Raw genomic sequence first — 23,610 nt, forward strand, 5'->3', positions numbered from 1 at the left:
GACTTCATTTGAGGAAACAAAACTGGTCCAGAGAGTTTTGATAGATCATCACTTTTTCTTTTATTCACTTCCTAATAAGAACAAGGGGGCAGTGATGTGGGGCGGGGGGGAGCTGGGGCTTGCACTTTGACTAAATGGAATCTTTCTTTTCACTCTTGGCAACCACAGAAGTATTCTTGTGCTGACACTCTCTGGGCAGTGCTATATTTATCTTGTAGCTGAACACACATTTCCAAGAGGTTTTTCAATAACAGAAAGGCAACCAGCCAAAGCAGTTTTAACCTAAGAAGTTTTGTTCCAGCATCATCAGCACTGTGTTGATTGCAGAGGCCAAATCGTGCGATGGCCAGGAAGAGTTAACTGCTGCCTTGAAACAAAGGACTCTCTCTCTTGCTGGTGGCTTTGTGAACGACTGAGGAATAGTTGATAAGATGGAGTTCAACAAGTTTCTGAATGCATCAGGGGGACATCAAAGAAGGCAAGAGGAGGCTTTTGCTGGTGCAGGCAGCAGTGAAGCCAGGGTGGACGATGATGTGGATTTTGTACAAATGTATCTTAGCTGTTTACCTGAGAGATATATGAAGGCAAAATTTACCCTGACAGCATATCTGGTGTGTTGGCTAATCTTGAAACTCTGTAAGGTAAGAGATCGATTTCAGTAATTCAGCTAGGGGGAAAGTCCACAGTAGCAAAGGCAACATGGAGAAGGTTGCTAGGTGAGGAAGGTAGCATCAGAGACTGTGTCAGCTTCTGGACTGGCATAGGCACAGGAAGACTGTGGATGGCCATGCTGTTAGCAATAGAGCATCCCTTTTCCTTGAATGTTTATTGCTAAACAATACCATTTGACATAAGATCACCAGAAGCAGGATATATTTTGTTCTTGGAAACATTATAGTGTAATGATTTCAAATATGATGCTACACATATGTAGAATATTTTTTCTTTGTTTTTGTTTTTCTGAGACCTGGCAGCCAAACATGTTTTTAAATTTGTTTTATTTGCTGGTTCTAACATGTCAGGAATGTAGAAACAGTCATAAAACATGCACTGAAGGAATGGGGATAAAATAAATATCATTTGGATTTTTTCCAGGGAAATAAGGCACGTGATAATTTAAAATGCTTCTCCTCAGCCTCCTGCAAAACCATTAAACCCAGAGTCTAAAAGTACCTGCTCCTTCTTTCAGTGACAGCTGGAGAAGCATTCAAATGCTAACACTGGGAGACAGCACTTCTGTTTCCTTAGATCTGCCTCTCACACTAATTTGTACTTTCTCCCCACCAACTTTCTTACCAGTTGATATTGAGAAAACTACTTGTGTAAGGAGTGAAAAATGTGCTTTTATTTATTTAAAGTAGTGAGGGAAATTATACAAAACACTAATAAAAGTGCAACATTTTTGGTTGTTCTGGAATATAACTTGACACTGACTTCTCAAAACATTTATAGTTTAAACCATGTTTCTCTAATCCTTAAATCTAATTGGAACAGAGGGATATAAAATATGAAAAGACAAAATGATTATGAAAATGATTATGAAATAGGGGCATTAGTTTGTCTTCCTATAACAACTGAGAGAAGGCTCTTTGGAATTTGGTGGGACATTTTTAAATATATGTGCTTAAGGTTACACACATTTATTTTTAAAAGACATTATTTCAAATTTTGATATTTGCATTCCTGGTAAAAAATCAAAATGCACTTACTGAAACTGAATTGAAACAGCAACATAATATAATGTAGCCACATTTTATAGAATATTTGAACAAATATCTATATAACTTTTATTTTTCCATTTTTGAGATGGGTGTTTGAGGTTGGTTGAAAGGCTTAAACTTAAAAAAGATGTCTACAATAATCTACGTTCCAAAGCTAATTTAGAAAACAGTTTAACATATCATCTCATTCCTTTGTAAAATTCTAGTAGTAGTTTCATTTCTTTGACATGTAGAAAAAGTGATGATAATGAGAAATATTACTTTTTCACAATCTGTGGGTCTCTTCTATCATTCTAAAGTAAGGATAAACACAATTATTTATTAAATGATATTTATAACTACCTCCGTCCACATGAATTTTATTCATATGATGAATAAACTCAGTGATGAGATATGTAGGCCAGCAAATTTAAAGTATATAAAATTATGTATTTGCTAAAAAAAATCAGTTTTGACTTTGCATGAAATTAGCTGCAGTTCCAAATGGTTACTAGAATTGGCATCTTTCATCCTGAAAGTCCAACTCAAGAACAATTGTTTAGTGTAATTACCCTTTATCCAAATGATGTGAAAATTATAGGCAGTACCACATTTTCAGGAATAACCAAATTAGAAACATACACACATACATGCAAGCACATATATACATACATACATACATACATACAACATATTACAGACCATTCCACTCATATTCCTTGTAACATTCAGATATGATTTATATTAGGACAAAATGGATTCTCTCTGGTAGGAGAGTGTGTTTAAGAGAGGGAGTAGAAATATTATTTCATTTTATAGCACACCTGATTGAATTCTCATTGTTCTCCCATCTTGAACTGGGAGAAATACTGCTGACTAGTGGACCTACGCTACATGCTTAAAAAAGATGACAAAATCTCATTAACAGTTACGCTCATAAAAAACAAGTACTGGTAAGTCTGGGCTGAGTGTTATGAATATATTCTATTAATGGCAAGAAATAAAGTACTTCCTAAATCATCTATCACACCTTCCTTGCATCCAATCACTACTTATAAGAACTAAAAATATTTTTTATTCTGTATTTGCTATTCAACAACCTTCCCCAATCTGAGAAACTACAATTCCCACCAGCCTCAGGCAGTTCACACAAGCACTGGTGTCTTGTTATTCGATTAATCCAAACCGCGTAAGGATGACAGAACCTGTTGTATGCTCTCTTCTTTCACTCAGTCAACTCCTACACCTCTCCAAAGATAATTCATTCAAATTCCCTCTCTCAATAGACTTGCCTCATATCTTTTGCTTGATCAGCTTTCCATAGCATTAATTTTTGAACCTAGAATACAGCACACTATATTCTCTGTCCATTAAGCCAGTGGTTCCCAAACTTTAACTTTATTTAACTTTATTTATATGCCGCCCTTTTCCCTGAGGGGACTCAGGGCGGCTCACAATCCAGGGGGAGGGAAAAACAAAACAAGATACACACTTAAAGACAATACATCATTAAAAAGCGCAACAGTCATATTATTCGGGTGGGGTTGAAGTCTTTAGCCCCAGGCCTGTCGGGACAGCCAGGTTTTTAAGGCTATGCGGAAGGTCTGGAGGGTGGTGAGGGTACAAATCTCCACGGGGAGTTCGTTCCATAGGGTCGGAGCAGCCACCGAGAAGGCTCTCCTCCGGGTAGTTGCCAGTCGACATTGACCGGCTGATGGAATTCGGAGGAGGCCTAATCTATGGGATCTTATTGGCCTAGTGGAGGTAATTGGCAGTAGGCGGTCTCTCAAGTACCCAGATCCAATACCATGAAGGGCTTTAAAGGTGACAACAAGCACCTTGAAGCGCATCCGGAGATCAACAGGTAGCCAGTGCAGCTCGCGGAGGATAGGTGTTACGTGGGTGAAACGAGGTGCACCCACGATCGCTCGCGCGGCTGCATTCTGGACCAACTGAAGTCGCCGAATGCTCTTCAAGGGCAGCCCCATGTAGAGCACATTGCAGTACTCTAGCCTAGAGGTCACAAGACTAATTCTGGGAGTTGAAGTCCACAAGTCTTAAAGTTGCCAAGTTTGGGAACCACTGCATTAAGCTAACATCCAGCATAAGTGGGAAGGGGGAGAGAAATAGGAGATATTCTATCAAAATTTTGTAACAGAGTTGAGGCTAAAATAGTTGTTAAAATATGCCACAGTGATGACACAAGTTCAGGAGTTCAGAGAATTAGAGGAGGAAGTCACACTTATACTGTGTCAGATATTCAGTCTTAGTTGCCCCTTTGCACTTTACCAATAACACATACAAAATGTTTTGCATTTCCCCATTATCAGCATCCCATGCCCTTTTAAAACTTTTGGGGCCCACTTCAGTAGAAAATGTAGGAGATTTATTTTTCTATCTGAAGCACCCGTAACTCTTCCATCTCTTTCTATTTTGTTAAAAAAAAAAACAAGTAGGCAGTGAGAAGGAACCTCTTGCAATGTGATTTCAAATATGTATGGTTACAAAGAACATGTAGCATAATTATTTTTCACACAATGAAGAATGCCTTTGTATAAAACCTCCATCCCTCAGCCTAGAATGCAGAAATTCTTTGAAAAAAAGAAATGCAAAACTAGCATGCTTTTAGGAATTTTCGTTGTTCTCATCTGGAGAACATACAGAGGGACAGGTTTATTCCATGGGTGATTCTACAGAATTCAGAAAAAATAGAGCACCAGAGATGAATGGGCTGGACATGAGTTGTTTGTGCTGGTTCCTTTCTCCCTTTCTAACATTTGGTATTTGTATCTTGACAGACAGCCTGGGAAAAAAGATATCCAGCCATTCAAAAGGTAGGATTTCACATCAATTACCAAATAACATCCAATAATTGTTCATTAACTATTAACCCATTTCAACATTATTCCTTAAGTATGACTAACAGACAATAACAATCTAAACACATACAGTAGTTTATTGAAAACATTTTTAGGTTACGTGGTTTTAACATGTGCTGCTTAACCAGAAATAGAAATCATTAATATACTTCGTAGTTCTTAAGGCACAGGGGACAGAGAAAGCTACTACAATACTAGTTGCAGCAGTAGATTGAATAGAATTTAGAAAGAAAAAGTCATTGGTGAAGCACATTACTCCTAAGTACACTCAGTGTACATAAGTACACATTACTTATTTGAGTAAACTCTATTAAATTCATTCAAATTGTTTCTGAAAAGATATGCATGGTTAAACATATTATTATTTAATCTCACAAAATTAACATTCTATGAAATCCATAGTAAAAAGTCAATTATTTTCCATTTGATATTGTATTTCCAAACAAAAAAAGTTTTGAGAGTGACAGTATAATTTTTTAAAAAGAAAAAGATAACAAATTGGCAAATATATTAGCAGTCAGTGTTCCAATTATATTTGCAACTTAGCATCCACACTTTTCTGTCTCATGTAACATGGGCCCCAAATGTCCTTCTCCAATTAGAAAAACAGAAACAATAAGTCAACAAGCATTCTGGAGTTTACATCTTTTCTCTGCTTTGCCTTTACACAAAGCAGCTGGCAGGAGTCCTGACCCCCCCCAAAGCAAGACCTTGCCAGAACTGACTAATCAATATTCAGCAGAGATAGTTGCTCATTATGCAGTCATTGAATGCTTCTAGAAGTTGCTCACTGTGCACTTCTCATTCTTTACTCTTCTCTTCTAATCACATGCATTACTGCGCATGTACCCACACAAATGTACCTCCCACGAGGCCTTTTCTGTTCAGCATGAAAACAAAACTTGTAGCAAACTCCATTCAGCTGTAGCTCACTGAAGCCAGAGATTGGTATGTTATTCCAGCAACAAAGGAAAGTTGGGGGTAAAGCTGCCCCTAATGCAAAATATAGCTTACTTTAATACCGCAGAAAGAGAGAGAATGAGAATGTGCATTAGATAGGAAACAAATATTCAACACTAACAAGAACCACCAGTACAATTCTGACTTTAAAAAAGAAGAATGATAAGAGAAGTAGACATTGCACACAACTTATCTGTTCTAGCAGATACATATTTGAGATACTACTGGGACCCAAATTATTCAACCCTAACCTGTTTTGTGCTGTCTCTGTATAGTTTCTGTAGAAGCCAGGCTCCTCTGCTCCTCACTGCCATAGATTAAATATAACAGGTACATGTGCCACAAGGAAAGGGTTGTTGATAACAATACTAGGAAACAATATTTTTGTCTTGTGAAATTTCATCTAGTCAATTCTGATCATAAAAATGTCAGGGCTGTTCCTATTATTGTTAGATTAATTTGGATTTGAAACAAATATGTTTTTATTTCAAAGAATGCAGCGGGTCATTGGACAATTCTCACTGGCAATAAATTGATTTATTGCTTTTTTTTCTGAGAAAGAGATAATATCTGAAACTCTGAAACTGCAGTGTTTAAAAGTCAGTGTGAACTCAAGCCCTAAGTAAATGAAAAGAGTTGAACAATAGAAGCTGCAATAAATTCCAAGTGTTTTTCAAATGTCAGTCTTCATGTCCCCGTACTAATATATTTTGAGTGAATCATGTGGCTGGCCTGAATCGCACAATTACTTTTCTTATCACCACTAGGGCATAGTTTGCATGCTAAAGAGGGAAAACAAGAGGCAGCTGATATGTCTGTTAAGGCAAGCTTTAGCAGGTTGCAGATACACAAATATTCTATTTCTGTGCTCCTGCTTTGATTCTCCACTAGCCCTGCAGTCTTCAGCTAAAGATTGGTCAGCATATTAAACAGTGGTACATAAATACCGGTATAGTATGTTATTTATTATGGCCTCCACCTTCCTTCCCATAGTGCTTTGCTAATTCAGTTTCAGAGAGCAGATTCCTACATTGTTCATAACTTGGTCAAGAGATTTTTGCACCTTGATAAAAATAACAAAAAAAACAACCCAACACCAAATTTCTTGTAAAAGCCCCATTCCTTTCAGCTTGTTTCTATAGTAAGTTACTGGTCTTTTCTTTGTGGTAGTATATACTGTGTACAAGCAAGATGTATTTATTTACAGCTCCTCTCCAATTTGTATAGGATTCTTAATTGTTGGAAGTAGAACTTTATTTAAGAAAGCTCTGGACATATTTTAGAAGGACATACATTTTACTAAGAGTCACCTCATTGTGAGATAGTAATTGAGGGCTAAGGATGTTATACATATAGATGGGACTAGGTCAGGGGTGGGTTCCTGCCAGTTCTAACCTCTTCTATAGAAGAGGTTCCACAAATCTACAGTGCCGTTTAGAACCGATTCCAGCTCTCTCCCCTGCCGCCCATCCGCACATCATCAAGATGAAGAGTGAGAGGAGGAATTCTGGGAGTTGAAGTCCACAAGTCTTAAAGCTGTGAACCCCTGGGTTTTTTCCCTAAAGGGTTAGGGGTGCAAGGGTCTTGTAACTTGATACCTTTAAGATTTGCACACAAATGTCAGAGTTCCTGAGCCAACATGACTGGAGGAGGAATTCTGGGAGTTGAAGTCCACAAGTCTTAAAGCTGTGAGGTTTGAACACCCCTGGGTTTTTTTTCCTAAATGGTTAGGGGTGTAAGTGTCTTGTAACTTGACAGCTTGAAGACTTGCGTGCTTCAAATGCCAGAGTTTCTGAGCCAACATTTTGGTTGCTAAGCAAGAGCATTGTTAAATGAGTTTCACCACATTTTACAAGTTGACCATGCTCACCCTGTCACATCGCTGGCAAGCCACTCCCACAAAGCAGGCCACACCTACAGAAGATATTCTAAAAATTTTGAAACCCACCACTGGACTAGTGTGTGTGTGTGTGTGTGTGTGTGTGTGTGTGTGTGTGTGTGTGTGAGAGAGAGAGAGAGAGAGAGAGAGAGAGCTTTGAGTTGTCTCTATGTTTTTTAAATTCTGATATATCTGTTTATAGTAACACTGTAATTTTCATGCATTTCCCATCTCAACATGCCAGTTAACAGTGCTGAAGTTTTCAATAATTATGGGAAGACGGGCTGTAGAAAATGGACTCAGGTCAATAGTTACTTGCTAGAATAAAAGCAGTTTCCCATGCTCTAGGGATGTCATATGTCTTTCATGCTAAAAGAAAAAGAATTTTGTTTCCTACCTTGTTGCTCAGATCCTTTTAGATGCTGCTGTTCCAGTTCTTTGAGAATTTTTCACTATATGGAATGGCTTTCCCCAATCCAAGAAAAAGACAGTATCCTGCAGATACAAAACAAAACAATTCACCAATTCTTAAATTAAATGTGGACATCAGTAATAGCAATTTAGCCCTATAGATTTCTGAAACACTAAAGTATATAATTATTGAGATTTACCAATATTATAAATAATCAGAACTGTGTTTGTAAAAAATATGACCACAATGCCCTCTACTGGCTGACAAAAATGCACCCCTTTAAAATCAATATTCCTAACGAAAGTTGTTGAGACCTTTAAAAATGTGACTGGAAACATCCTGGCTATCCTGTGTTGATTTCCACAATAGATAGTGACATTTTTGTAAAATGTAAGACAACTACACCAATCCTCAGAATTGTTTTAGCAAACATGATAATCAGAGTACCGAACAGTTAAGTTTAAACCTACTTTGGCAGAAAAAGGAGAGGGGGGGGGGGGATGACTAGCCTAGTGAAGATTAACTTGATATGGACATGTTCACATGGTTTCCCACATATTTACATGGTTTTCTTGGTAACAATATGCAGCACTTTATTATGCTGTCTTCTGGTATCTGTTTCATTGATTTCACTCAGACACACTGCTTAAGGAAAGATGGAATGTATATATTTTAAAATTGAAAAATAAAAAACTTTTATATAAAAAAGATTCCTTAGTGGCCTCCTGTCTAAATATTTGCCAGGGCCAACCCTAAGAGCTTTTTGAGATCAGCCAAGTTTGTCTAGGGTTGCCATTTCTTATGATGTTGATGGACCAAGGCTTGATTGTATCCTGCATTACAATCCTTTTGGAATCTATCATATTGAATTCAGAAATTATTCTTTTGAAAGAATGCTAAATCCATGTCCAAATATAGCCTGGCTGACAGATCATATAATCAGTGTAGAAGAGGGTTGTGGAGCTGTCTTGCTCAGTGCATTGAGGGAACTCCTTTCTTACCTCCCTTGTGCATCACTTTCTTTTTGAGTTATCCAATCATTGTGTGATGATGTAACAGTTATGATGAAAATAATATCACTGTGATAGCTAGGTGACACTAAAAGTTATATACAACAGGTCATAGATATGTGCCATTGATCTGTCCCTCAAGCAGCATGAAAAGTCCTAAATTCTTCATCCTAGCCTGCAATTGTTTCACTGTGCTCAAAACATTAAACACAACAACTGATGGGTTTTTTTTCTTCATTGGTGAGAGGGGAAACAAAAGCCAGGGAAATCTACCTTTCCTTAATTTGTCCTGTATTCAAATGATAAAGTCAGGAGCACTTACTACCTTCATACCTTCTTATGGTAGAGTAGCATTCTTTGATAGAAATGGGTAATGCAAACTATCCTGGCATGCTTCTCTGTCAACTGAAAGATAGAGGATAGCATTTTAATATGGTCTGTGTTCTCACTGAATCCTATTAAGTCACTGATGGATACATAGCTTTAAATACATATTACATATATAACAATTTTGCAGTTGTACATTTTAGTTTTTTAAAAGCTCTCAGGTAGCTGCCAAACAGTTGAAAAACCAGTTAATCTTTTTATTTGATTCAGTTCTACAAATTCCTTTGCTGAACAAATTTAGGTTTGAGTTCCATCTTCTATAATGAAGGCAAATGAAACTGTTTCAAATGCAACTATTACCAAATAATGTATTGTGTGATGTGCTGTATTTTAAAAATTGTTCATTAACAAAAAAGAATGCAAATCTTCATTAAAATTTCTTTTTATTGGACAAATCAGTTAGAAAGTAAATAATCCTCTCAAATGAAAAGATTATTATGCAAAATTTGGAGAATGTCTACAATATTATTGTTCCTGGAAGTATGGAAACCCATTGAATGAAATGGGAAGCTTTTCTCTGTCTGATGAGAAAGAGAAATTATAATCAAATATGAAATGTGGAATTTCAAGTAAAACTAGTTTAAACAATATTATGTGCAATTATTTCTAATTCTAGCGGTCAAAACCTGCAACTAAAATAAATTATTTTCTTCATGCAAACATTATCTATGCATCAGCTAGTTGGATAAATTAACAATCTCTTCAATTGTTACAGCAAGGAAGGTACCACCAACTACCAAGGAGTTGCATTTTTACCTAGCCTTTCTTATTAAAAATGACACATCTTGTTTTAAAATTAAAAAAAAACCAACGTAAATTCAATCAACCAAGATTGTTATGCTAAAATGCTTAAATATGAAGCTTTCCTATGGTATTTGATTTTTAATCTCTCATCATGAGTTTAACTAATCTGGTTTCTATGTTTATTTTTCAACAAAATTATATCCTTGAACCATCTGAAAAGAAACACTGGTATTGTCTCCCATTTTCTCTTCTTATTGATTGATGGTCATGTGCAACTGGCATGTATTTATGGCAGTTGCACTGTTCTGGGGTTATGTGATCAATATTTGTAACCTTCCCAGCTGACTTCTGACAAGCAAAATCAATGGGGGAAGCCAGATTCACTTGAAAACCATACGATTTACCTAACACCTGAAGTGATTCATTTAACAACTGTGCCAAAAAAAGTCATAGAATGGGACACAATTCACTTAAAAACTCTCTTGCTTAGCAATGGATATTTTGGGCTCAATTGTAGTTGTAAAAAAATACAAGACAAGACAAGAAACAATGATGGAAACTAACCAAGGAGAGAAACAACCTAGAACTAAGGAGAAAATTCCTAATGGTTAGAACAATCAACCAATGAAGTAACTTTCCTTCAAAGGTTGTGAGTATCCCATTTACTAGAGACTTTCAAAAAGAGAATGTACAACCTCTTGCCTGAAATGGTATAAGATCTTCTGCTTGAACAGGGGGTTGGACTACAAAAACGTCAATGTCACTTCCAAGTCTATTGTTTTATGTTCTATGACTACCTGAATGTAGAAAAATATTATTTATCTAACTGTAGTATATGCCTTTTGATATGAAGCTTTCAGGGAACTGTTTTATTTTTATACAATGATTCTTTCATTTACTTTTATCTTCTTTGTACTTAATCTTCATATGCGTCCTATGTTTGTTTATAGTATTTTGTTGCTATGTATGGATATATGTATGGATGTATAAATGTATGTATGTCTAAAATATTAAGACTATGCTTAGGTGTTATAGGCACAAATTTGTTTTACGTCTAATTTGATTAATATTTTATATTATTTCCATGATATTTTATAAAAGTTGCCTTCTTAAAGTTCAATGTTATGTTTCTTGTCTCTAGTTAAGTCTTGCACTTTTTCAATTTTCCATTATTACTAAATTTAGTATTTTATTTGTATTCATTCATTTTGCTATTTTATTTTTTATGCCTGATTTGATAGCTGTCATTTTTTCCTAAATCAACATCTTTACAGTATTCCATCTTGTCAGAGTCACTTAAAGTGGGCAATACAGAACTACAGATTTGTTCTCCAAAAGCAGAAAAAAATGTTGCTATCTTAGGTAGAAAGATTTTGAAACTACCAATGATAAACTGTGCCAGCATCTGCAAACTACAGGTATACTCTGATTTATAGCAGGATACTATAAATACTATACTATATTATAAACGCACATTGTACGTTTGTGTGTTTGTGAGGCACAGTATTTAGAACTTGGAGTGTTTCCCAAAAGGACTGAAACATTTCCAATTTAATATATTCTTTATCCCACTCATTTTCTTCCTAAACTGTGGTATTCATTGAGTTACAATAATACAGCCAAAGATTTGATTCTAACTGAATTTCAATCCTGTGATGAACAATAGAAAGAAATTTCATTCCTTGATACCTTCTTCTTTTACCAACAATCAAATAAGAAACAGCAAATTATATTGGTAATGCTATACCTGTAGAATACCTTAAAAAAGAGGAGGGGAAAAAAGAAAGCAAAGAAGAATGTATGCATAATATACTATTTTGAGCCATATGTCTAAAGTATATCACACAGAGTTGATCTGAATAGCTTATACAGATGGGCTTATAAAGCTTTGCCAGAATAGGTCTTTGTCACTTCTAGAATCTGATGCCCAGTCTATTAAATGCAGACTTGAAAGAAAGCAATGAATGATGAGCAGAAAGTGTGAGTTCAGCTGCCTGGCAATAAACAGTAGATGGCAGAGCTCCAATGAGAGAGAGCAGCAACTGACATTTCCACTGGCCAGCAATATAAAGTCGCATACAGGATTATATAGAAGGAGACAATCATCTTCTGACCCTGTTTCTGCTCTCTTCCAGAAAGCTAACATGTCGAAAACCAGATTGTGTATTTAGTCCACTTCAGTTTGTCTGTTGCCAAGAGGAACTTTTGCATTTATTATTATTATGAATAATTATTTGGCCTTTTCTTGGGAATGTTTGGCAGTGGAAAGTGCTTAACATCTTAGACAAAGAATTTTGTTTGGAACCTTTCATCACTGGGGACTAGCTGTTTGGTAAATAGTTCACAAATAATACTCTGATAGAACTTTCTGAATTCATTACAGTGCTGCTTGAAATGTATGAAATATTGTAGATAAATATGATTCCTAAAATGCAGAATTTGCCATTTTGTGAAGTTTCCCTTTATTGAGCCTGTAGCTCAGCAAAGAGAGCAATCATATAAAAATGGAAAGAAATTTATCTTCCAAATGCTTAGGAATTGATTAAATTTTGTTATTCATCTTTTGAAATATCTTTATATTTGAGAAAGATGAAGACGGGACAATATGTTTCAATATGGTCTTAATGTTAAAGTTAAAAATTGAATTGTGCCTGTGAACAACCTTGAAAAGGATAATCACACTTAGGCAAGGATTAGTGAAGCGTTGAAAAAAATGTAATAGAAAAGAGATTTATTTGCTGGAAATGCATTAAAAGTATAGGCAATACCTAGGATCTAGATAGTTCCATCCAGGAAAGTCAGACATAGTTTCTCTCTGTGTGTATGCATGGGAAGAAAAGCTAAATGAAGTGACCTTAATTAACAATATTTTAGACAAAGGGCAGGCAGAGCAGTGGACAGAGACAAAGTATATAATTAAATCTCTATCTCTATCACATTGCTCTTTATGATCAGTAAGTCATGAGTAAGTCATAAAGTTTCAATGCCACTGCATTTAGAGCTCTAACAGAGTCAACATTTAACTTCATTTCAGACAACAAAATTTTATGTTTATCACTAGAGGGATCTTTCCCACACTTTGCTCTCCATATCTTCCAATCTAAAAAGATGTGGTTACTTGGAATCCCCAAACTCATTTAAGAAATTCAGGTGTTTTTACTGATTAGATAGATTTGTTGTTATATACATTTCTAGTATATATTACTATGTAAAAGTTAAAAAGTTGAGGCTGTTTGTTATAACCTTATTCTACTGTGCTAAAAAGAGTAGGGAGTCAATGCTTTTTTTTTCTTTTTTCCTTTTCCCCTACAATTTTTTCTCTTCCCTTTTTACTCCCTTACTTTCCCATTATTTTCATTTTTCTCTGCATTTTATATTTTGATAAACTATAAAAAAGAAAAGAAATTCAGATGGAAGTATTTCTTAAACACCACAAATTAAATTGGATCATATTTGGTATTTTTGTTGAAAACATTTTTGATTACTGTTGAAACCACAATACAAAATTTTGTGGCAAGTTAATCTTAATTGAACTTTTGTTCACCAGGACCTGTAGGTTGATCTCAATGTAATTAAGAACAACCAATTTCCTAACAAAATCTGCATCAAACATCAATCAATAGTGAAGAGTAGTACCATATAGAAATGAATTTAGTAAATGATCCACAGCTTCAGATTTCTCTTACTTTTGAGGTTTATCAAAATCTGGATTGGAGTACGTTCGAAAGAAATGTTCATTTGAAATAAAATTTCATTCTTTTAGAGGCAAACAAATTATTAGTGGGCAAACAAATTATTTTTATTATTTTTAATACATTGTTGAATTCTAAAAAATTATAAAAGATGTATTTAGGACTGAAAATGGGGCAAAATTAAATAGATAAATGTTTATACTGCATTTTTCCTAATGCATTTTTTCCGCATGTACATTTTAAAGTTACACCCTCTCATTTGAGCTAAATTTCAAAATGGATTTCAGTTGTTCTCACTGAAATGTCAACTGGATAAATGCTTTAACAGTACAGCCCTGTAAAGTCTACTTAAAAGTGCATCCTCATCCTGAGTAAATAATTATAGGATTGGAGTCTCGGAGTTTTCATTAAAATGTCCTGGGTTTTATAGAAACCTAGGAAGTTTTTTTCTGTGTACTGCTAGGGCTACGTCATTAGAAAATTAATGAATGTGCAAACTGGAATGCATGCATGTGAAAGGGAAAATAAAAGGTCATCCTCATGCATCTCTCTCAAGAATGGAAATGGCTCCCGCCCTCCTTCATTCATTGTGCCCTTTCAGAATAGCTTTTAGTGCCAGAGTGAAGTTTCCCAGAACTTTGTCCTTCTATGAGTCTTTCTTTAGCATTATTACCCGCTGAAATTCACACAAGACCAGCACTAATCTTTAATATTCTTACTTTATTTTCTTACAGAACCAACCTACTTCAGTCTTAAAAGTTATGTCCCAAGAGTGACTCTCGTTTCATAGGCTATGGTAACCTTTTGGGTTGCTGTTTTCAAGCACTCTGCTGCTTAGAGTAGACAAGTACTGGCATCTGATTTATCTGTGAAATAAAATAATGGTTGCTTAATTATTCTCTGCTTAATGGTGTCCCCTTGGAAACAAGAGGTCTTGAACCTTTCAGAACCTTTTGAGAGTGATTTTTGTCACACTTGGCAACTGTCCCGTCTTTCCTTTACACTTGTGAATGCTCTCTCAGATCCGCTTATAGGCCCCTTAAAATGCATGTGAAAAAGAGGCATGTGCAGTGATCAGAGCTGTCCTTTCTGCTAAACAAAGCAGATCAGCCTGGGATTTTTAAAACAAGCCAGTTACTGACATCAGCACAATATTTGGGTTGCAGTTCTAAGGATTAAACTTTAATGATGGAATTGTATGAATGAAAATAAAAGACTTTTTCATCTTCTAATTCATATTTAAGGATCTGCTTATAGACAAGAAGAAGGGAACACAGTTCAGTAGAAAAGCCCCTGCTTTGGATGTAAAAAGTCCCCGTTTCAGTCTTTAGTATCCCCAGGAAAACTCTGCTGGAGAGTTTCTGCTAATCTGAGGAGGCAGTTCTTGGTAGATTAAACACCTGAGCTATATAAAACAATGTTCCTATATTTTTAGAGTCACCTTTTGAAAAGCTCTGGAAGTTATTTCCATTTTATTTAATTGTGCAAAGTGAGCCGATAATTGTGCTTAAAAATTCACCAATCTCTAGTCATATGAGCAGAATGGAAATGTCATCTTGTTAATGGCTCAAGTTGTTGAAGACACAGCCTTTAATGGCTTATCAGTTTATTAAAAGATAAATGTATTTCATCTGTAGTGTTTTAATATCTTAAATATTAAATAAATAAATAAACATTTACTCACAGCACATTGTGTGTGTGTGTGTGTGTGTGTGTGAGTGAGTGAGTGAGTGAGAGAGAGAGTGAGTGAGAGAGAGAGAGAGAGAGAGACAGAGAGACAGAGAGAGACAGAGAGAGATCCCACAGAAGTAATCTGCACAAGTTTGGATCTGCACGCGCGCACGCACACATACACACACACACACACACACACACACACACACACACACACCTACCTTTAGCAGGCATCTCTTCAACAGTGAGATAGCAGCATATATATTCAATAACTAAAATAAATAAAAAGTAAAGTGCTAAGTATGTCTGCATCAGGGGTGGGTTCCTGCCAGTTCTAACCGCTTCTATAGAAGAGGTTCCACAAACTACAGTGCTGTTTTGAACCGGTTTCAGCTCTCTCCCCCATCCGCACATCATCAAGATGAAGAGCGAGAGGAGGAATTCTGGGAGTTGAAGTCCACAAGTCTTAAGTCTTTAAAGCTGTCAAGTTTGAACACCCCTGGTTTTTTTTTCTAAAGGGTTAGGTGTGCAAGGGTCTTGTAAATTGACAGCTTTAAGACTTGCACAATTCAATGCCAGAGTTCCTGAACCAAAATTTTGGTTGCTAAGCAAGAGCGTTGTTAAGTGAGTTTCACCACATTTTACAAGTTGGCCACGCCCACCCGATCACATGGCCGGCAAGCCACTTCCACCTGGTTACATGGCTGGCAAGCCACTCCCACAAAGCAGGTCACACCTACAGAAGAGGTTCTAAAATTTTTGAAACCCACCACTGGTCTGCATACATGTATTCAAGTCACTCTCTCTCTCTCTCGTATTTCTAGACTGCCCATTTCCCACAATATACCAACATCCATCTAGTGATCAAGATATTTGCTATTTATACTAAGTTCTCAAGCTGCTTTAAATATCACTTCTAATGATTGTTGGGAATAATATTTTTCTTGGATTAGATGTGTATGCATGTGTTTGATTTAAGTTGCAAGAAAATTAAACCCTTAAGATATTGCTGTTTTCATTCAACAACATAGGCAGTGTGATCAAGCCACAGTTTGCTTATGCCCCACGTGCCACATCAGAATCAAGTTCCATATTTCCTACCACTAATGAATGATGGAAGAAAGCTCAACTGAGGGCCCCTTTTTTCTATTTGTACTTTAGAGTGTCAGGATCTTGATAGTAGTCAACTTTGACAGTGCCAACAGCCTGTTTAAAACAAGTGAGTCATAACATCTCTTCACTCATAAATCAAGCAATGAGCAATCAAATAATGAGGCTGGTGAATAAAGAACATGAATGGGAGGAAAAAAATCCAGTGGGCAACCACATGTGTTTTGCCTGATGTTGCATGAATTGACATCTCCCAAACAATATCTACTGCTTAAGGATTTATTCATTTATCAAATGTATATGCCATTCATCAGAACGCTGGTATAACAATTTTACTTTCCTTTGGTTTCAGCTTTTATTAAACTCCTTAAGTGAAAAACTGATTTAATACTGGAAAATCTCCTGCAGTGCAATATAGTTAACTAGATGTTTCTGGTTTATTCATTGTCCATGATGTATAAACAAATACAATTCCTAAATCTCAGGGGAGATAACGAGAGTATCATCAATCCTATGACTTCTGGGACCAAGTGGTCCCCAAAACAATATCAATGCAGAGCGGGTATAAATTTCTTTCCTCCCTCTTCAAAGATATACTCATATTTTTAATTGCTACCTTATTAGTTGTGGAACACAGAATTATTAAAATAAATGGAGGTTTTTTTTTTGAACTGCTACTTTCTTTTAGTGTTAGATGCTCTGCCCTTTTTTTAGAGCATGGTAAAGAAAATTATTTTAACTATCATTCCAGTTAAACATAAAGAAATGAGCAAAACCTGAAAAAAATACTCCACTATTAATTATACATATTTTTAAGAGCCTACTATTAAGAGAAACCCTTCCAGAGACCGATTTGGGTCCAGGAATAGGATAATATTTTCTAGTGGCTCCCTTTGATATGTTGAGAGGACTGCAGCAGGGATGAACTGGGGTGTCATTCACAAACATCACAAAAACCTGTCAAATCACTTTCAGGGTTTTCCACCCATCCACTGCCTCAAACTGGATTTTGAGGTGTCTGGGTGAGGCTATTTCCAGAGGTGAAAAAGTTTTGCCCAAGAAGGTAATTTTACTCCCACCCCTCACATACCAATCTCCACCCATATAACCCAACTAAATGCTTTTCCAGAAAAAATAAAATAACAAAATATCTATTTCACAATCAAAATCCACACAGCACACCTCACGCACAGCCCAAGAAGCCCCACCTGTTCTCAACCTTCCTCACCCAAAGGTTACCTTGCAATCTTATTCTGATATTAGGTCAACTTGTTTCCCATTTTGAAAACTAATGGACTCCTTCAAAAAACCTTTCATATTTAGCAGCAGTATGAGCCAGCAGTGCTCAAAGCGCCACATTGACTGAGTCTAAACCAACTCTTCATTTAGGATGGCTTCTCCCCCTCGCTCCACCAAATTCCACTACTTTCTACAGTTATTTCAACATATCACTTCCAACCATGGTGATAAAGAATGAGGTTGTCACTTTTCACCAACAGCCTTATCCTACTCACCCAAACATACTTCCTCTAATATCTGAATATTAGATGTGATGAAATTATTTAGCCATTGCACACTGGACTTGAATAACAGTAATGGTAAAATTATTGTAATGGACAAAACATTTTGGCAAGGAATTGCATCAAATTTCAATGGTCCTGTAACACTCGGATCAGTGTATTGGTTGCAAAACCACATTCAGATACTCTGTGCTGAACAAAGCAAGGATAGATAAGTTCAGTCTTACTCATAAAATTGTCCATTTCTTATTCTTCAGCTGTACAATTCTTTATAACTGTTTCCCTTGATGTTTTTATAATCTATTCATCTCTCTTCCCCAAGACCAACCATAATCATTCACAATACCTGCTCTTTTCCCCTCCACTCCCTTCCACTTACCAATCTGTTAGTGGCAGCAGCAATAGCAGCAAGGTATCATCACATCCAGGCCAGTAATGGGTTGCAAATATTTTTACTACTACTTCACTCCTGTGCATGCTTGTGCGTGCAACATTAAGCTACTAAATGTCCAGGTGGGGGCCTCCCCCTGCTGCTACTACCAATTCGGCCACACTGCGCTGAACTGGGAGCAACCCACTATTGATCCAGGCTGAGCAAGAATCTTTTGCATACTACCAGGTTATTTCATTTCTTGTTTCTAATGTTCTCATTCACATAGGACTTTTTCTTTCTTTTTCACTCCCACCTTTCCCCACAATGACTTTCAGCTCACCAGTGATGCTTCCTTGGCCTACTTAACTCCTATATTCTTTATCCCTGAACATGGAAATTGGTAATAGTAAGCAGTCCAGAGTTGGTCATATTCTTTATGTCACTTCAGTGTCTATACACTTTAGTTGTTGCCCAGGTAATATAGTATTCAACACTTAGTAGTAAGGATATTGGGTCACTATAATGACATTTGGAAGTTTTGGAACTTTACCCATTGATAGGATTTAAATTTCAGATTAGCCACGAAATTTTTGGATGTCTTTGGGGCAGACAATACAAGATAAGGCAAATAAAACGCAACATGTTTTGTGTGTTAACATAAAAATTGCTACCAGAACATGGTCTATAGTTATTATTATCACACCCTGTGCTAACTAAGCACATTGGGCTACAAGAGTATTCCACAGTTTTTGATCTGCAGCTACAGTCTCTGCATTCTTCCATTTAAGATTGATGGTTTTCAGATCTTCCTGAAATGTTTGGCACCAAGTTTTCTTTGGTCTTCCTCTTTCTCTCCGATCATCTGGTGGTATCCAATTGATAGCAGTCTTTGCTGGACATTGCTCACTTGTGTGGAGCACACGTTCAGTAAAGTGCTTTCTGGTAGATAATATTTCTGTTATATGCTGCATTGCTTACATTCTTCTGAGAGTATGCATCTAGTTCTGGCAGCCAAACTTTAAAAGGGACAGGGAAAAGTTAGGGCGAGTTCCAAGAACTAACAATATGAAAAAGGAACTGGAAACCAACCTCTGTGACAATGCTGAGGTGAGCATCAGAGAAGGAGGAAGTTAGATGTTTGACCTTGGACAGTTCTGGATGAAATATGAAATAAGAAATAAGGACCACAAGAGACTAATTGTACATACAATAGAAATTCAGGTCCAATGTTCAGAAAACCCTGGGAGAACACGAACAACTAAAATAAAATCAGCAGGGAAAATATATGCAGACACATAAAGGTCTTTTATTTTATTTTATTTTAAAATGCAATTTTAGGTAGCCTTACAACTGTTACATATGCTCTATCCTTTTATCTTTTTATTTGGTCACAGCTTCAGCTCTGAGACAATCCATTTTGCTTTTATAGAGAATGTATCCTCTGGGGGACTGGGAGATTGATTAAGGTTGCTCACTTCAAACATCTTATGGATTTTACTTCTTATAAATATAGAAGTTGCTATGATAGGAATTGAATTGAATTTATTATATTTCTATGCCGCCCTATTCCCAGAAGGGACTCAGGGCGGCTCACAAACCAAGTCAGCGGGGGGAGGGGATACAAATAGGAAAAAGACATGGACGAAGCAATACCACAATTCCAAAAACAATCAACAGCCACACCATTCGAGCAGGGACAGGAACTCATCAGCCCCAGGCCTGTCGGAACAGCCAGGTTTTAAGGGCTTTGCGGAAAGCCTGGAGGGTGGTGAGGGTCCGAATCTCCACGGGGAGCTCGTTCCAGAGGGCCGGAGCAGCCACAGAGAAGGCCCTCCTCCGGGTGATCGCCAGTCGGCATTGGCCAGTGGATGGAATTCGGAGGAGGCCTAATCTGTGGTATCTGATCGGTCTGTTGGAGGTAATTGGCAGCAGGCGGTCTCTCAAGTACCCAGGTCCAATACCATGAAGGGCTTTATAAGTGACGACTAGCACCTTGAAGCGTATCCGAAGACCAATAGGCAGCCAGTGCAGCTCGCGGAGGATAGGTGTAACGTGGGTGTACTGAGGTGCACCCACGATCGCTCGCGCGGCTGCATTCTGGACCAGCTGAAGTCTCCGAATGCTCTTCAAGGGCTGCCCCATGTAGAGCACATTGCAGTAGTCCAGTCTTGAGGTCACAAGGGCATGAGTGACTGTTGCGAGGGCCTCCCGGTTCAGGTAGGGACGCAATTGGTGCACCAGGCGAACCTGGGCAAATACCCCCCTGGTCACAGCCAACAAATGGTGTTCAAAAGTCAGCTGTGGGTCCAGGAGGACTCCCAAATTGTGAACCCTGTCTGAGGGGCATACTGTTTGACCCCCCAGCCTGAAAGATGGAAAACTTGGCCAATTATTGCATTCCAAGGATTGCATGCCCTTATTCCTTCTTTTGGACTAAAGATCCCAGGACAAGGGTTTCTTGCTTTTTAGGGGTGCTTTAGGAGATGAAACAGCGAAAAAGATACTCAAAAACATAGAGCAAATATCTTCAAGCTCAGATACTTGTTCATGCTCAGGCCTAAATTGTGATGATAAAGGCAGTGAAATGTCAATATGTATTTGGCATTATTGCATAGTGAATAATGGAATGCTATCCAACAGTCTTGTTTAAGAGATTTAATTGAGACAGGGCAGATCAGATAGGTTTGGAAAGATTTTACTGATAAAGTCATCTGTGTTTAGAATTAAACATTACATTAACAATACCGAATAAGGTAATTGGGATAAACATGGAATGTATCAGGAGTGGCCTTGAATGGCTGGAGAAAAATCTGTTACCAAGATAACAGTCAGATAAGTGGGACTTGAGCCTAGGCCATGAAGATAATTTGAAAAAATGTCTCAGACAAGTCCCTCCCTAGTTCACGTGAAGGTAGAGAGGAGCAGGGAAGCACATTCAGACCAACATTATTCTATTACTATACCTATTAAAAAGAAAATAAAAATAGTCCTGACTTATATGGTTTCTTAATATGGTCTACTGTAGTATGTGAGAATGCCTTGAGGAACGAGAAGAGACACTGAAAATAATAATAAGAGAAAAGACCTAGGAAATGATCAACAAGATATGGGGATCCCCAGTGACTTAACACTCAGATAAATTAATTTAGAACGAACCAGCTCTAATTGATCAAGGAGTTAATAATGAAGGTGGGAGATTTGACATTTCAACCAGTAGGATTTTGTTTTTGTGGCCTTATAAAAATTAGAGTTGGCAGTAATATACTATGACATTATCTGAGACTCAGAACATAAAAAGGGTTCTTGACAATTTGAGTTTTGCCATCTGAGGACTGGATCTATGCCTCTCCTAACTCATTCAGATAGATAAAGTGGAGGTAAAAAAGAATGGGATCAAGAGGTAGCAAATGTTTCTTTGAGACAGGAATTGCTTCTAGTTGAAGGATTGGTAGTATGCTCTCTCTTGAAACATCATGTCTTAGCCCAGTGGTGTTATGCAACTTTTGCATAGTCTTCAACCTTCCATCTTTAGAATAATCTTGGAGAAAATGGTTGGATTTTACTGTGGATGAATCCGATGATCTTGATTTGTTTAAAGTTGAAAGGAAGATTGAACTGACACGTCCCATATCTTAATTTACCCACATTAATCTCTGAGAGATACTTGCACAATTATTTTCCTATATTAAGAAGTTATCCTGGAGAAGGAAGGAAGGAAGGAAGGAAGGAAGGAAGGAAGGAAGGAAGGAAGGAAGGAAGGAAGGAAGGAAAGCTTCCTATGGTTCAGAGGCTGGGTAATACCTCAGAAATACTTCAAAGGCTGCATAATTTAAGTAAGCAGGGGAAAAGCTATTCCCAGAAAGCATGTCTACCAACATCACATGGCCTACAAAGAACCACAAGGAAAAGTGAGGGAGGATGGATGGTACCGCTAGAATGGCTATTTAAAGGAATTTCCAATATCTGGAAATGATAACCCTCAAAGCTTGTGTCTCATTTCACCTTTCCTGATGGAAAAGGTGAAGAACCTCAGTGCCCTAATAATGAATAGTCCAGGAATGCCTCAAAGTAATGTTATCTCTATCAAGTCAATTTTATTTGTTTTAGTACTTCCCCAGTGGTGGGTTCCTACCGGTTCGGCCTGGTTCAGCCAAACTGGCAATGGTTTGGCGGTGTGAATCACGGAACTGGCAGCAACCCAGGCCTGCCATGCCCATGAACTGGTTCTCCTTTGGAGCCTCCATCTTAATTTTTGGTTGCAGAAATTTAATTTTTATTTCATTTTTGAATTTTACATGCAAGCACAGACCTATTTATGACCAAATCAGAGGTGGGTTCCTACTGTTTCGGACTGGTTCAGCTGAGTAGGTAGTAACTCAGCCAGCCACACCCCTGAATCGGTTCTCTTAGCAGAGCCATAGGTGCTGCCATCTTATTTTTTGCTTCTGCACATGTGCAGAAGCATTTTTAAAGTACTGTGCATGCATGCATGCAGCATGTCCCTGAGCAAACCAGCAGTAGCAGCACCCCTGGAGAAAATTTTTGTGTGCACTGAACTGGCAGTAATGCTGGGAGCAACCCACCCCTGTTCTGCTCCCAAAATAGAGATTCCTCAACCTTAAAACCAATAGCAGGAAAGCAAGATTCTCTCTATACAATAGCAGATGCAGTATTCAGCATCCTCTCTAAACCCCTCCCTCAAAAGCCCTGCCTCTCAAGCACAAATGAAATGAATAGAAATCAAGCCTGGAAGAACATTTTGAAAGGTTAGTGCTGGAATTTAGAAGCATTTCTGCTCATCTTGGGTCAAGGAGGTAATACTTCAGCTGAGAAGTCACATAGCTGAGATGAGGACTTGAATCTGCTCCTATCTAAATACCAAAATAACTATATTATATTTTTCTTCAGCTTACCTCACTTTAGAAGAATAAGATTCTTCTGAAGGCAAAACCACCTGTAATTATTTGGAAAACGGGTAAAAGAACAATTAAATGCATAAAAGTACACTTTTGGAGAGGGTTCTTCGAGCTGTTTTTGTGGTTGGTTTCACTACAGTAAATATCATTTACAGTTATTATGTGCCCTGAGCTAAGGATTGAGATGATAAATGAAGCAAGGAGTTAAATATTTCCTAATTGAGGTAACTCTTGGCAAAAATAAAGTGTGGAGGGGGGAGGGGCAGAGGAAGATAGGATGTAAATAACCAACAATGTAGTTTCTCTTTGAGTCTCATTGACGATCAACTGGTTCCTTTGGATAAGTTTACAAAT

At 37.3% G+C, this 23,610-nt stretch overlaps 1 protein-coding gene across 1 annotated transcript in view; it reads left to right on the forward strand.

Moving 5' to 3' along the window:
* Positions 1-276: 276 nt before the first annotated feature.
* The window catches only part of LOC116514405, a 160,502-nt gene continuing 137,168 nt past the window's right edge, over positions 277-23,610 (forward strand). Inside the window, exons 1-2 of the mRNA XM_032225984.1 lie at positions 277-641; positions 4,499-4,534. Of these exons, the coding sequence (XP_032081875.1) occupies positions 432-641; positions 4,499-4,534 (246 nt within the window). The 5' untranslated portion in view covers positions 277-431. The remainder of the gene's footprint in view (positions 642-4,498; positions 4,535-23,610) is intronic.

This window comes from Thamnophis elegans, chromosome 10, assembly GCF_009769535.1.
Source record: "Thamnophis elegans isolate rThaEle1 chromosome 10, rThaEle1.pri, whole genome shotgun sequence".
NCBI lineage: Eukaryota > Metazoa > Chordata > Lepidosauria > Squamata > Colubridae > Thamnophis > Thamnophis elegans.